Below are 15,472 nucleotides of genomic sequence, written 5' to 3'. Positions count from 1 at the left end.
TTTTAATTCTAGATTTATTTAACTAAGCAAAGGAATCTTAAATCATATCCTCTACATTAACTTATCCCTGGATCAATAGTCATAATTTTACCACCACGCTATAGTTACTATTTAAGTAAATCTCAAAGTGTCTGTGTGTAATTAACTAAACACTGGCGCTGCCTAATTTGGCACAGCTGCTCACTCAAACCTCCAGCTACACAATGCCCAGACTTGACCATAAATCAGCCCTTGAAGATTATTTTTTAATTGCAATATGACTTGTAGAAAGAAAATGAGCAAGTTTCGTTCTCACCCAACATCCTGCACTGATGAAAGTGTAGTTTTCCTAAACAAATTTGAAAAAAGAACAGTAACTATAATAAATCAGCTATTGATAAACAATAAAAATAATAATTGCTAAGGATGAGAAAAAGGCCACAAAATAAACATGTAATGCTCTTTTAACTGAGGTCCTGACAGAATGCAGCATTATACATCCTAAACGAGTTCAATTCATATCTTCTGTGTGGTTTTAACAATGCTGGTGAAAAACAAATGGGGCAAGAGATATAATTATTTCAAGGGTGGTGGAAAAGACTAGAGATGGTAATTCAACGTTGATAAAAGATTTTAACACTTATAAGGTAAAATTGCTACTGTTATTTTCATCCTTGATTTCTTTTCAAAACCGCTCCGTCTCCAGACAAGGTAGACAAAAAATGTTGTCTACCTTCGATATTCCAGCATCTGCAGTTCCTTCTAAAACATTCCGTCTCCATACAGCCTCACTCTTTAAAAAAAATAAAAAATCATGATCTTATCAAATTAGCTTGATCAAAATTCTACTTGTTAATGCTTTTGTGAAGACTGGGATCAGCAGAGTGCTGATGCACTTCAATCTGCTGACAATCCAAACTCAAACAACTTGCCATCAAAACACTTTCCACCAGAAATCTCTGAATAATAATCCTTGCATCATATGAAGCAACTAAACTGGGCTCTGTATTTTAGATGTATTCTAACCTTCATCTAATACAAGGCCAAATTGGTGTCCTTTATTGAACATCTAGTTGACTTATTAATACACCACTATTTACTCTGACAGCAATTTCTCATTATTAGTCACAAAACTAAATAGGGAACGGCGAATAATGCAAAGGTCCTTTCTTACCTTAACCAATCTCTATTCTGATCCACATCAAGGGCACCTATTTTTGGTTTAGGTATATGTGCCCAAATGTGGCACACTGAATTTATCATATGTTATTTACCACTTTATCCTAGTCTCTAAAACATGCAGTGCTTTTTTGCCCTCTACACTCATAACAATTGCACAACCTTATAAACTTCAAACTTACTGAACAATAATCTTACACCAATATTAAGTAATTTATTATGATCACTCATCATCACTCATTGTGATCATTGTGATCACCCATCATCACACATTGCAGGACTAGCATCTAAGGGGACTGATACATTACATGAGTCTGAACAATTGAGAGTAAAAATATTATTGTTCCTAAGTCTCTGAAGGTTCATGACCAGTGCTAAGAATTCTCAGCCACAGATTGCAATCGACCCCTTTTATCCAGAGACACTTTGCTCTTTTGTTCACCAGTAATGTGCCTGGAAAGTTGCTCTCCAACACTCAAGAAACTCACATCCTCTGCATAAATAGATTTATCCCACTAGTGGACTTTCCTAACCAAACATTTTAATAGCAGTTCAAGAAGGAACTGCAGATGCTGGAAAATCGAAGGTAGACAAAAGTGCTGGAGAAATTCAGCGGGTGCAGCAGCATCTATGGAGCGAAGGAAATAGGCAACGTTTCGGGCCGAAACCCTTCTTTAATAGCAGTCTCTACTGGTGATTTTTTCAAAGTCATAAGGTGTCAAATGTATGTACAAGACACACACGCAAACACAAGTATGCACGCACACAGACACACACACAGACGCTTGCACGAACACAGACACACACACACAGACGCTCGCACGAACACAGACACTCGCACAGTTCCCCTGATGTTCTATCTGCTGAAGGCAGTAAATAAGTCATAAAAACCTAAGGCTATTTCCAATTATGTCGCAGCAAAAAATAACACAATTGGCCTGACGACAGTTGATCTCTAATCCTTCAGGATATTGGGCAAGAATGGGAGAAACACTGAACCTGAAATGTGGTCATTATTAAAAAGTCCTGATGCATGTCCGAAGTATACGTTTAAGGCTCAGGAGAGCACAGAGAAACAGAAATATTGAATAACAAAGGATAAAAAGAGACTTCTTCTTACCTGAAACGATGATGATTCTCTGAGCTTTCTGACACGGACTGCTCTGTTATTGACAACGATGTTGTTGATGACAGGGTTGTTGCTATTGAAGCTGTTGTTGCTTCTTCAAATGAAGGTGGAGTGCAAGGTAGAAGGTCAGGTCGGCCCAATAACACTAACAACATTTGAGAGAGTGTAAAACTAAGAATGGCAGGTAGAAACGCTCTTCAACATGAATCATTTTTTATACCAAAGTAAAATAGAACGATGAGGAGCACTAGTCAACACAATACCTTGGCACTCATTTATACTTGGTTATTCTTCATATATTGTAAAGAATAATCAACACAAGCATGCAAAGAATCACCACATAAAGGACACCGACAGTTACAAAAGTATTCAATATGGTCCCGATACTCCCTCTTCCTTCTCCCTGAGCAATGCTTCATGTTGTTTTCCACTCAAGGTAATTAAAGAGATTGGGTATTGTTTAGGAAAGAACTGCAGATGCTGGAAAAAATGGAAGGTAGACAAAAATGCTGGAGGAATTCAGCAGCTGAGGTAGCACCTACGGAGAGAAGGAATAGGCGATGTTTCGGGTCGAGACCCTTCAGGCCCTCAAATAGGGGAATCGAGGATCAGAAATAGGTTTAAGGTGAGGGGGGAAAAGATTTAATAGGAATCTGAGGGGTAGCTTTTCATGCACAGGATGGTGGGTGCATGGCTTTGGATTTTTAAAACACATCCAGAGGTTTGTATCGCTATTCTAAAAGCAAAGTACTGTAGATGATGAGAAATATGAAATAGGAGCATAAAAATGCAAATACTCAGGTCAGGTAACATCTCCCAAGATATTGGGGGGGGGGAGCTCTGATGAAAGATCACAGTGGCAAACTTATTCAGTTTCTCTCTCATTCTGCTTACTGCTGAGTATTTCCATTTAAAAAAATATTTATTACAATATTTGGATAAAGATGGTCATTATTCTTCAGCGATCAGTAAACCGCTGCCTAAACGTTTTGTATGCTTGCATCAAACATATTAATATCATGAGATGCCCGTACTTGAATTCTGTACTCTTCATTAGGCACTTTAGTCAAAATATTTTGGTGCTCCTTGTATCAAAATAAACTGGTACATCCGAGACTAAAACAGAGATGCATCAAAGAAAAAGGTTTAATTTTCTCCACAATCAGTATTCTTGGAGAGATAAAGAAATGTTCTGAATGCTGAAAGAAGAGGGATATATGGACATGATTACCGTCATCTTCAAGAGTTGGGAAGCTCCTGGCTCCTCGGAGGTCACACCGCTTCTCATCGTCTTCTGTGGGAATCTGGCTGGCTGAGAAGGCTTGACCTGGACCAACATATTTCGGAACAGGTAGAGAGGCTCGTCCTTTCTTGGATGGGGACGACTTCAGTGCTGTGATATGATTAAATTGAACTACTGAATTAACATTTAATTCATCATTTTTTGTTAGCATTCATCTCCAAATAACATTAAAGCTGAAAACGAAAAAGCTGCAGAAATACTGTACAGTAATCCCTCGTAATAACAGAATCTGTATAGCAGATTTCGGTTATAGTGGACCGAGGCTCCTGTTGCACCGTCCCGCCCTCCCCCCCACCACCACTTCCTAATGTTACCCAGTGAGCTGGTGCCAAGTTTTTGAGAGCTTGTGGGAGCAGAGAGAGCGAGCAGCAAGGCGGCGGCTTGGGCACTGGGCCAGTCTCCGGTGCACCGCGTATAGAGCCTGAGGCTGTGTGGTTCCCAAGCCTGTGAATTCTCACTTGTGTCCCCCCCCCCGTCCCATCAACCGCATTTCTTCCCTCCTGTTGGACTTGGCCTCCAGTTAAACTTTACACCCATCACACAGTTACAGTGGACAGTCAGTCGGCAATAATGGATACTGTCCTCCTCTCTGTGGTCCATTATTGCAAGGGTTTACTGTACTGGTTTCAATGAACCAAGGCTAAAGATAGGATGCTATATTCTCCTGTGAATGGATGACAAATTATCATTTGACTGGTTTGTTGCAGAACTGCTGTTCCAACAGACTACACAAGGACTGACATCAGATTTTATTCCATGCATCTAACTGCAGCCTTTGTAATACAAAATAGCCTCCAAATAAAGACATAACCCTTACTTACATGAAAACTTTCTGAAGACAGTGTTGCTCATAAATTTATAAAATCTTTCAGCATAGAAACTCGGCCTATGCACTGACACAGTGTCCTGTAAATGTAACAAAGGAATTATTTTTTTTAACATTCAGCTTGTAATGAAATAGTTTCAGCAAATTTAAGAGAGCCAAAATTAACATGCAGTTCAATGCAATCAAGTACTTTGTTCTTACTGCAAGGCAACAAGGCATGCATAAGTCCTGAACAATTTGAATAGTTTTGAAGTTGCTGTAGGAGCATTTGGGGCAGATTATTGAAGCTTGTCTGACTAAAGCCCTAGATTAATGAAATTCAGAAAAAAAGTCTTTCTAAAATTAGTTCAGTTTCAGCTGACTTTAGGTAGGGCAGCAACTGACATCAGAGCACGGAGAGATTCCTGCAATTGAACTTAATGAAAGCATGCACGTTTGTGCCATCAATTTAATATGGGTGCAGACTCTTTATTGTGAAATAACCTGATGATTCTCACTGCCTAGGATCCACAGGTCTCTAGAGAAGTACAGAAAAGTATCACGCTATGCCCTGGGAGAAAGGGATACAAAGCTGATAGGGTATTAAGAAAATAGGTATAACAGGAGTCTGATTATACTATGTTACTGTTTAAGAAAGAACTGCAGATGCTGGAAAAATCGAAGGTAGACAAAAATGCTGGAGAAACTCAGCGGGTGAAGTAGCATCTATGGAGCGAAGGAATAGGTGACGTTTCGGGTCTTGACCCGGAACGTCACCTATTCCTTCGCTCCATAGATGCTGCCTCACCCGCTGAGTTTCTCCAGCATTTTTATCTCCCAAGATATTAATGTACTTTTCACTTTCTGGAAGAACTTAACTGCTATACTGTTGTGACAGGTTCAAATATTTCCAAATGACAAAAAACTAATATTCAATTTTGCATTCTGTACAGTTAGAATGATATTATTCTGCTCATGTTAACAGTAATTATAGAAGTACAAGCTAAATGGAACTGTAGAACGTTGCCCGATTCTAATACAGTCGGTGTAGAGGAAAGCTTTTCCTTCATCTTCTATTTCATTTTTCGTTGAGAGCCTTGATGTAGGTACTTGCTTCACACATTTCTTTATTAGGATAAATCAACATTTATTGTTAATACATTAAACTCTACACTGATGTTCAGTCGGCATTGTGGAGCTTGTCTACAATAAAGCTTCATTGCCAATGCAGGACTACTTACATTTCACCTAACTAACAAATACAGATGGTGCAGCATTTCAAACTGCATGAATACAGTATCACAAATGTGACTTTCACATTAGTGGCATGTGTAAAGATGGCTCTTATGATTTCATATATATCTATATCTTGCATACTTCATCAAACATATAACCCCACGGTTGCACATTAACTCATAAACCCCAGTGCTTTTATGTTTTATTACTCGCTTGCAATTAAAAAGGATTCAGCAGAATTATTTAATTCTGAATCTAACCATATAATGGGGAAGGCTATAAAATAATATATTTGACAACATTTCAGTTGAAGGGGCCATGTGGACTATTAAAGTGGTATTTTATTTTTAGAATTTAACTGTATGCCATTAAATTGATAGGTTGGATCACTTTAAAATGAAAACTTACACCGTCATGAACAAGTGCTTTCCAAGTATGTTCCAGTTTCTTGATCAACCTGAAAATAAACGTTAGTTAGTTAGTTCCTCTTAACTTTATAATTCACTCATTTATTAAGCCAAGATAAAAAGCTTCCTTCAACAATATAAACATTCACACTTTAAGCCAAATCAAGGCTTAATCGCGACTCCAGAGATTTTAGCACATAATTGAGATTAAACAGCAATACCGAAGAGCTGGGAAATGGCATTCTTAAATGACACGTTAAATTGTGACCTCTATTGTCCTCTCAAGTGTAATAAATTCCACTGCACAATCTAAAGAGACTTCTCTGCCATCGTCATTATCCGTCCCTTGAGCAGCATTATTAAAGGAGCTTGTCCGGTTATTAAATCTCACTGCTTACAAAACCTTGCTGATGGAAAAATTGCTGCCACATTTGATGAAGGACAACCTATGTGCTGAACTTGGTTTAACATTACATCTGCTGTATAAACAAAACACATTCCATAACCAGCATTCAACACACAAAACACAAAAATGAAATAAAATTTGCTCAGACAAAAATAATCTGGACTACTATCACTGATATGCTGATCTCAGGCATGTGTGTGTAGGCTTGTGTTAATGTGCGGGGACCGCTGGTCGGTGTGGACTCGGTGGGTCGAAGGGCCTGCTTCCGTGCTGTATCACTAAAACTAAAAAAAAATAAACTAATATGTCACATTCCTCGCTTATTTGTGAGGCAATAATAAACTACCTCCTCGATCCACTGCAATCCACCTCATTATTACACTTCTTTCTATATATAAATTAAAAAAGTTAAAAACCTTTCACGCATTTTGTTATAGTATGAACGGAAACCTACCTGTAAGACTGTAAAATATCAATAATGCCAATGTACAAGAGGAGCCTCTCTCCTTTCCCATTCACTGCTGGAATACCGCCCATCCTAATAAAGAGCAAATAACATTTTATGACCGTAAAATGTATTAACATTAAGCAGTGAAATAAAGTCTAGAACACAAGAAAATAAGAGATTCAAGATTCATTCAAGATTCAAGAAGTTTATTGCCATGTCAACAAGTTGATAGGAATGTGTCTTGGTTCGCTCTCAGACAGATACAATACAGTACAATACAACCACCACATACACCACAATAAATAATAGACAATACCGTACGAAGGACAATATATACAGGAAGGACAGGACCCAGCAGCGTCTCATGTTAAGCGTAAGTGTAAGTGCAAAAGAAAGTGCAAAGTGATTAGTGCAAATTCAAATATCTGATGGCTTGGAGGTAGGTGCTGTCTCTGAAGCGAGATGTTTTACTTTTAATGCTTCTATATCTCTGATGGGAGGAGATTAAAGAGGTAATGTGCTGGGTGAAAGTGGTCTGCTATGATTTTTTTGGCCTTTCTGGTGAGTCTTGTTGAGTAAAGTGATGTCACTGAGGGAAGTCTGCTGCAACCGATGATCTTAGAAGCTCGGCGCACTATTCTCTCCAGCCGAATCTTATCCTGCGAGGTTGTGTGACCATACCAGACAAGCATGGAGAATGTGAGTATGCTTTCTATGGTAGACCTATAGAAGTGGGTCATGGCTGGTCGACTGACCCTGAAGTTTTTGAGCTGCCGCAGGAAGTAGAGTCGCTGGTGGCACTTACTGATTATGAGACTGGTGTTGAGCTCCCATGATAGGGATTGATGTATGGTGGTCCCGAGGAACTTAAAGGAGGTGACCCTCTCAACCACCTCTCCATTGATGAAGAGAGGGAGGAGAGACACAAGAAACTGCTGGTGCTGGTTTGCAAAAAAATATAAAGTGCTGGAGTAACTCAGCGGGTCAGGCAGCATGACTGAAGGACATGGATAGGCAACTTTTCGGGTTGGGACCCTTCTTCAGACCTCAGCGGGATAAAAGATGGAAAGAGGTGGGGGCGGAACAAAGCCTGACAGGTAGATACAGGTGAGTGGGGATTTGATTAGCAGGTGTATGGACAAAGGCTAGAGCTAGCTTCAACTCTTTCTGTGCCAGCTCCGCCTGTCCTCAATTCTCTGATCTCTCAAAAAATGATCTACATGCTCTTTAAGCACCCCCAGTGTTCCCGCTTCCATAACATTGGAGATTCAGTACCTTTCGAGGAAACTGCAGCATATTTTAGTTTTAAATGACCACCTCCCTTGTCTTATAATTATACCTCATTGTGGGATCATCTTAATATGTGTAGGGAGGAACTGCAGATGCTGGTTTATACCGGATAGACACAAAATGCTGGAGTAACACAGGCAGCATCTCTGGAGAGAAGGAATGGGTGTCGTTTTGGGTCGAGACCCCTTCTTCAGACTCCCACATTCGGGTCGAGACCCTTCTTCAGACTGATCTGTTCTGCCGAGTTACTCCAGCATTTTGTGTCTATCATCTTAATATCTACTTTTTTTAATGTCACCTTAGGACCTTACATGTTTCAAGAAGATCACCTCTCATTCTTCCAAATCAAAAGAATGCATATCTAACATTTAGGCTGTTTGAGGTAGGATAAATTTCTCATCCCAGATATTAGCCAAGCCTCTTCTGGATGGTCTTAAATGCTAGAAAACCCTTTCTTATACAAGAGATCAAAACTTTATGCTTCTTGCCACCTCACCAATAATATAATTATAAGAATACTACATTGTTATATTCTTAACCACCAGCAATAATTACTTGCTGCACCTATAGTCTAACATTTGTGTTTCATGCACAGTCTGTCCTTCTATACTCAACTAATGTCCAGCCTCACTTGACGTTAGTCTGGTGTTAGATTTCTGTTAATGCATGACGTGCATGATTTCATGAAATGCATGACATCACACTTTATACCCAGTCTGCCACGGTTTTACTCAGTCAACTTATCCGATTTGTATTGCAAAGACTCCATAACCTCATAAGGTCATACGTGGTTGGAGCAGAATTAGACCATTCGGCCCATCACGTCTACTCCATTCAATCATGGTTGATCTATCTCTTCCTCCTAACCGCATTCTCCTGCCTTCTCCCATAATCCTTGACACCCGTACTAATCAAGAATCTATCTATCTCTGGCTTAAAAAATATCCATTAACTTTGCCTCCACAGAGACAGTACTTTTACCACTAAATAACAAAACTTGAACATTTCTTTCAATTCTTTACATTATTTGAGAAATGTATTTTAACATTCCAGTGTTGATTATCAAATTAGGGAGTTGGCTTAGACAGATTAGCTAACCTTCACCTAGACATTCTCGTACTCATTACTCAACATGAGATGATGCCCCTGGCGTTGAAGCCACGGATGCCACCAGACATCTCTTAGACTGGACTCACTGATCCATTGACTGAACCATCAGATAGTCGATGGTTCTATTGTCCTTTATCTCATGGCAGATTAGAACCGATATATACTATGAAAAGGCAATATAATTCCCAACACCCACTCACCATGCAAGCCATGAATGATCAGAGTAATTAAACGGCACTGGATGAACAAACTATTTGGGGGAAACACCGCTCCTTAGCTTGATAGCAGCAAGTAATTTTGAATAAGAATTATGCACATGATAAAAAAAATTGACTTCAAAATACGTTTAAGGAAGTTACTTTCAAAAACTTCTTTGTTGGCGGGCTCTAAACTCTAGATATACAAGTTCACACTGATGCAGTAGTGTCATTTTTCTTGAAATGTTGAGAATAAAGCAAGAGTTTTAGCTTTGATTGATGCTGAACTTTAGGCACAGTTGAAAGAGACACATTTGATCAAACAATACATATCATAATAGAACATATAAAGTCATAAAAAAATATTTTTTAGAAAATATATATACACATACGTATCATCTGTGTCAATAGACTCTCCCCGTGAAGTTCCGCCTTGAATAGACTCCATGGCCGTGGAATAGAGGGCTTTCTGTGCCATGGGTCGTTTCTCATCAGAAGTACTTAGTGACCCCTCCACCTGCCTCTCACGCTCTGCTTGGTCCAAATTGTGAACTCCTAACAACAAACTGTAATCCATGATTTTAAAGCTCTCTAGCACCTATTGAAATTGCACAAGAAGAAATAACAAAGTTAGACTGAAGACAAATCTACTGAGCGGACATCAAGCCAGCTAGCATGTGTTTGACATCACAGACGGGAAAACACTGAAAGAAAAAAAATGGTCCAAACTATTAAACTGAACAACACTTCTCAACGGTTAATAATGTATTTCTGAAACCCATCTTAAATGTTAGGTTGAATACCTGAATTTCAGAGTAGACAGAGAAAATAGATTTTAAAATGGAGTGGGAGATGTGGTGGGCAACATTTAGTTTAGGCTTACATAGAAATAGAAAATAGGTGCCGGAGGCCATTCGGCCCTTCGAGCCTGCACCGCCATTCATTGTGATCATGGCTGATCATCCACAATCAGTGACCCGTGCCTGCGTTCTCCCCATATCCCTTGATTCCGCTAGCCCTTAGAGCTTTATCTAACTGTCTTTTAAGTTCATCCAGTGAATTGGCCTCCACTGCCTTCCGTGATTGAGAATTCCACAAATTCACAACTCTCTGGGTGAAAAAGTTTTTCTCATCTCAGTTTTAAATGGCCTCCCCTTTATTCTTAGATTGTGGCCCCTGGTTCTGGACTCCCCCAACATTGGCAACATTTTTCCTGCATCTAGCTTTTTATCACCCTTTTATAACTTTATATGTTTCTATAAGATCCCATCCTTCTAAATTCCAGAGAAAACAAGCCCAGTCTTTCCAATCTTTCCTCATATGACAGTCCCGCCATCTCGGGGATTAACCTCGTGAACTTGCGCTGCACTCCCTAAATAGCAAGGACGTCCTTCCTCAAGGGGACCTTAGGGACCAAAACTGCACACAATACTCCAGGTGTGGTCTCACCAGGGCCCTGTACAACTGCAGAAGCACCTCTTTACTCTTATACTCAAATCCTCTCGTTATGAAGGCCAACATGCCACAGCGCGGAAACAGGTCTTTCGGCCCACCAATACTGACCAACCAATAAGAATTTTTATGTTTGGAAAGGCGTATCGAATGGGATTCTGTCGGACTCTATTCCATGCACTATTCCATGCACATTTTGGGCCGAAACCCGGAAGGGTTTCAGCCCGAAACGTTGCCTATTTCCTTCGCTCCATAGATGCTATTGCACCCGTTGAGTTTCTCCAGCACTTTTGTCTACCTCCTGAGATTTATTGATGGTGCACAAAATGATGAAGCCTTGAACAAGCAACGGATAGATCAACCTCTAAGGGACAATGATTTCAAATAACTGGAAAAAGATTAGAGAAAGGTTGAGGGCACTGTATTTTACCTGAAGACAGGTGGAGTTTTGAATTGAATGCCTTGAATGAATTGTTTCAGGAACAATTATTACATTACTAAAGTATCATAATGTGCACAGTGGCATAATCTGCAGGGCTATGAATGGGAACTGGGCAGAGGGCAAAAGCTGCTGTGTTCTAAACCGCTTTCTTTTAACGCCAGACATTTAAGCCGTTCTGTGAATGTTTCCTTCACATGCCAAAAGAAAAACAAAAGATGTTCCATATTCATACAATTCATCCTGGTCACAATTGATATGCTTTTGCTATTTCTCAAAATAAAGCAACGTTACTGAATGAGCTTATTCCCTTTGTGTATTTAATATAATAATTCATCACCATTCCCCAGCACTGCAAGTACAAACAAAATCAATAATTGTCCAAATCTGATTGCCGTTCTTATTTCACGTAGTAAGACATGACCAGAATATTATTCCTGTTTGTTTATTAAATTGTATTTCTTCTAAATGAATATCCCTTACTCTCTTCTTACCAGACAATCTCTTTGCAGTGTTTTAATCAGGGCACAGTTCATGTCTGAGTCTAGTAACAATCCATCTGGGAAATCCTGCATAAAGTCCAAGTCTTTAAACGTTGGTTTGGACTTCTCACGCTCTTTTCTTGAAGCCCTCCGTTTGTAGGTTGAACCTTTTAAATCATACTTCAGGTGCATCTTCACCACACGTGGCAACACATTATTCATTACTGCCAGTCGAATGTTTTTGCCACCAGACTGAACACAGTAGAGTCCATAAAACTTTGGCAAGAGTGTCCGTGGGTTCTGATTCAAGTTCTGGAAGAAAACAGAGGAAGCCATGTATCAGTGCAACAAATGAACTGGCAGTAATCCTTCAAATAAATGCAATTCAAGATTGTGTTCTAAATGCCAAGACATTGAATTAAATAATGCAATTTTGTTTTTTATATTTAATGTTATTTGGAATCTATAGAAGGACTGGGGAAAATAACCAGCTGACAATGATCACATATGGGTGGTGCTACTTAGTCATCATTCATCACCTTCTTATGCAAGGTATAGAGGCCAGCAGATGGATGTGAAGCTATATTCCAACAAGACTCAAATACACTCCAAAGTCGACAAAAATGGAGATGGAAAAACAAAACAAAATCACTCACCATATAATAACCTGGAAGTAATTTTTGTAGAAATTCTGCTTCTTTGTTTATCACAGTCTTGATAATAAACTCATCGTCACTTGTCACATAAAAGACAGATCCACTGGCACCGGGGTTGGAGAGTTCAATCAGGGGTTCATTGCATAACGAATACTGAGAGAGAACATATCAAAAAGCAAATACTTATTCACAGAGCCCATCATCTTTGGCGTTGCATTTACCATCAATTCTCCCCCTTTCATTCAAATGATCAGCAACGTTTTATTTCTCCCTAAGATTCTCCCTTTATATTAAAAAAAAAGAGAAAACAAATATATATTCAAGGAGTTCAAAAGGGAACTGCAGATGCTGGAATATCGAAGGTACACAAAATTGCTGGGGAAACTCAGCGGGTGCAGCAGCATCTATGGAGCGAAGGAAATAGGCGACGTTTCGAGCCGAAACCCTTCTTCAGACTGATGGGGGGTGGGGGAAAGAAAGAAGGAAAAGGGGAGGAGGAGGAGGAGCCCGAGCGCGGGCGGATGGGAGGGTGGGAGGAGACAGCTAGAGGGTGAAGGAAGGGGAGGAGACAGCAAGGGCTAGCCAAATTTGTTTTGCAAGAAATTTCCAATCTCCATCTCTGGCACATCCCATCATGTGGAACAAGACATGTAATGACATCAATGGAATAAATCCGGCAGAGAAAATAACGAGCTGCAACTGTGATCACCAAGGGCCACTCTAAATTGCAAGTCGTAACCCAGGCAATCCGCTCGATGATTAAATATATTAATGTTTATTAATTACACCTTTTTAAAACATTTTAAACTGGATAATCCAATTTTTCACATTAGCTTCACTTTACAAATTATAGTTGAGTAATAACACTCATATGTGAAGAACTGATCAGACACAAGAGAGTAATTGTGCTACATTATTGACATTATTAGTCCTCATGTGCAATTTGCTACTCAGGAGAGACAGAATGGGGTTTTCTGTTTTGCTTGCTTTTATAACAAGAAGCCACAAGTCTGCTGCAAAACAAGAATTCAATATATCATACAAGAAGAAACATAGAAAATAGGTGCAGGAGTAGGCCATTCAGCCATTCAAACCAGTAATGCCATTCAATATGATCATGGCTGATCATCTAAAATCAGTACCCCGTTGCTGCTTTTCCCCCCACATCCCTTCATTCTGTTAGTCCCAAGAGCTAAATCTAACTCTCTCTTGAAAATATCCAGTGAATTGGCCTCCACGGCCTTCAGTGGCAGAGAATTCCACAGATTCACAATTCTCTGGGTGATTGTCCAGGTGAACGACGCCATGTCGCAAGTCATTGGTGAGACCACACGTGCACTGTCCTGGTCTCCCTGTTACAGAAAGGATGTTACTAAAGTGGAAAGGAAGTAGAAATGATTCAGGTGGGTGAATCCAGGTGACTGGAGCACCCGAGTTATAAGGAGATAGTGGAGTGCTGGGATTTCCCCCTGGAGCACAAGATACTGAGGAGTGACATGAGAGAGATATAAAATGATGAGAGGCATAGATAGGGGAGGTGGTCAAATGCTTTAGAAGTCTTTCCTTGGCCTTTCATTGGATAGTCAAACTCTGAAATGATTGACCAGATAAAGACGGAATAGATTACCAGAAAATAAGCAGGAGTATAGGACTGACAGGATTGAACCAAGAGCTGATATAGACTCAATGGGCCAAAAGGTCTTTTTCTATGTCATAAAGGAAAAAATAAAACAGTTTATCCTGATCATTTTTAATCTGTCATTTGTGTCACTGCAGAAGTAATCCTCTGGGTGACACGGAAAAGTTGTCCAATTGCACGGATTAAATCTGGATACAGATCACTAGTGGGCTATCTTCAAAACTTTGGAAATAGTCATTCCAGCATCTAGACAGGTTGTTTGTACATTGTTTCTGTGAAGGAGCTATTTATTATATCCATAGATTTTAATTGTCTGATAACATTAGAAATGATAAGAATCGTGATTACTGAAACAAGAGGGAAACTTGATATTCTACGGCAGATAATTTACCTCTATGGTGAAAAGTGTTTCCAGCAATTACAATGCATAATTTAGAAATATGGTGGAATGTCCCTCTCTTGACTAGATGAGTACAGCTTCAGTAACTCACCCTTGCACTAAAAACTCCAGTTTAGTCTAGGCTCTGGAAAATATGACAACTTTAATTTCATAGAACAGTTGAAATTGTTTGTTTTGTCGTCAGCTCCATTCCTGAATATTGCACAAAGGCTTATTTTACAAATATTTAAAAAAAACTTTACACACTTAATAAATATTCTCCAATTCTCTCTTCTATTCCTCACTCCATTTCTAGCTGAACTATAATACCCCATGTATCATTTAAGGTTCTATGGGAGATGCATTATGCACATTGTCCTTCACTCTATGACTATAACTCTACTGACGTCTGATGAAAATCATCAAATTGAAGATGTACATCTCTCTCCACAGAAGCTGCCTGAAATATTATCTCCAATATTTGTTTTAATTCATGATTTCCAGCAACTGCAGTTATTTGCCATTAACAAACAAGTTCCTTGCCAGTGAATACACACACTTCAATCAGTTCATGACTGTTTAAACAAAATCTAGCTTGAATGGCAACTAACACATTTGTTATGGTTTTAGTTTTACTGAACAGGGTGGTCCCACTCTTGAACCTCAGTATTAGTTAAGTAATAACATGCTGGAACTGACTACAGCACTCACCTGCTGGGTTGTGGGGAAGTGGATGACAGAGAAAATCAGAGCTCCAATGCTGATGTTTGTAAAATGACCCTTGGTGAAACTCAATCATCTGCACACACTTATCTGACCATTAACTAATAAATCAATCTAACCTGGTATCAATAGTTGTCCTCAGGAACTATTACCATTTCCACAATGAAATTAACCGACATTTTAAACAATTCATCCAATAATTACAATGGTGCA

The 15,472-nt window shown here is 39.3% G+C and overlaps 1 protein-coding gene across 7 annotated transcripts in view; it reads right to left on the bottom strand.

Annotated features, from left to right (window-relative positions):
• Positions 1 to 15,472, bottom strand: part of LOC116989654 (phosphatidylinositol 4-phosphate 5-kinase type-1 gamma-like) — a 79,180-nt gene that overhangs the window by 28,840 nt on the left and 34,868 nt on the right. For 6 of the 7 annotated variants that reach the window (XM_033047231.1, XM_033047232.1, XM_033047227.1 and 3 more), the window contains 9 exons: positions 12,519 to 12,671; positions 11,875 to 12,174; positions 9,882 to 10,087; positions 6,899 to 6,982; positions 6,040 to 6,088; positions 4,412 to 4,496; positions 3,519 to 3,680; positions 2,279 to 2,432; positions 296 to 328 (listed from right to left, as the gene is read on the bottom strand). In XM_033047231.1, the coding sequence (XP_032903122.1) occupies positions 296 to 328; positions 2,279 to 2,432; positions 3,519 to 3,680; positions 4,412 to 4,496; positions 6,040 to 6,088; positions 6,899 to 6,982; positions 9,882 to 10,087; positions 11,875 to 12,174; positions 12,519 to 12,671 (1,226 nt within the window). The remainder of the gene's footprint in view (positions 1 to 295; positions 329 to 2,278; positions 2,433 to 3,518; positions 3,681 to 4,411; positions 4,497 to 6,039; positions 6,089 to 6,898; positions 6,983 to 9,881; positions 10,088 to 11,874; positions 12,175 to 12,518; positions 12,672 to 15,472) is intronic. The other variant, XM_033047228.1, reaches the window with a different exon arrangement.

Source organism: Amblyraja radiata, chromosome 29 (genome assembly GCF_010909765.2).
Source record: "Amblyraja radiata isolate CabotCenter1 chromosome 29, sAmbRad1.1.pri, whole genome shotgun sequence".
Classification (NCBI taxonomy): Eukaryota; Metazoa; Chordata; class Chondrichthyes; order Rajiformes; family Rajidae; genus Amblyraja; species Amblyraja radiata.
Note: the sequence above shows the minus strand (reverse complement) of the source record. Positions and strands in the feature narration are given on the sequence as shown.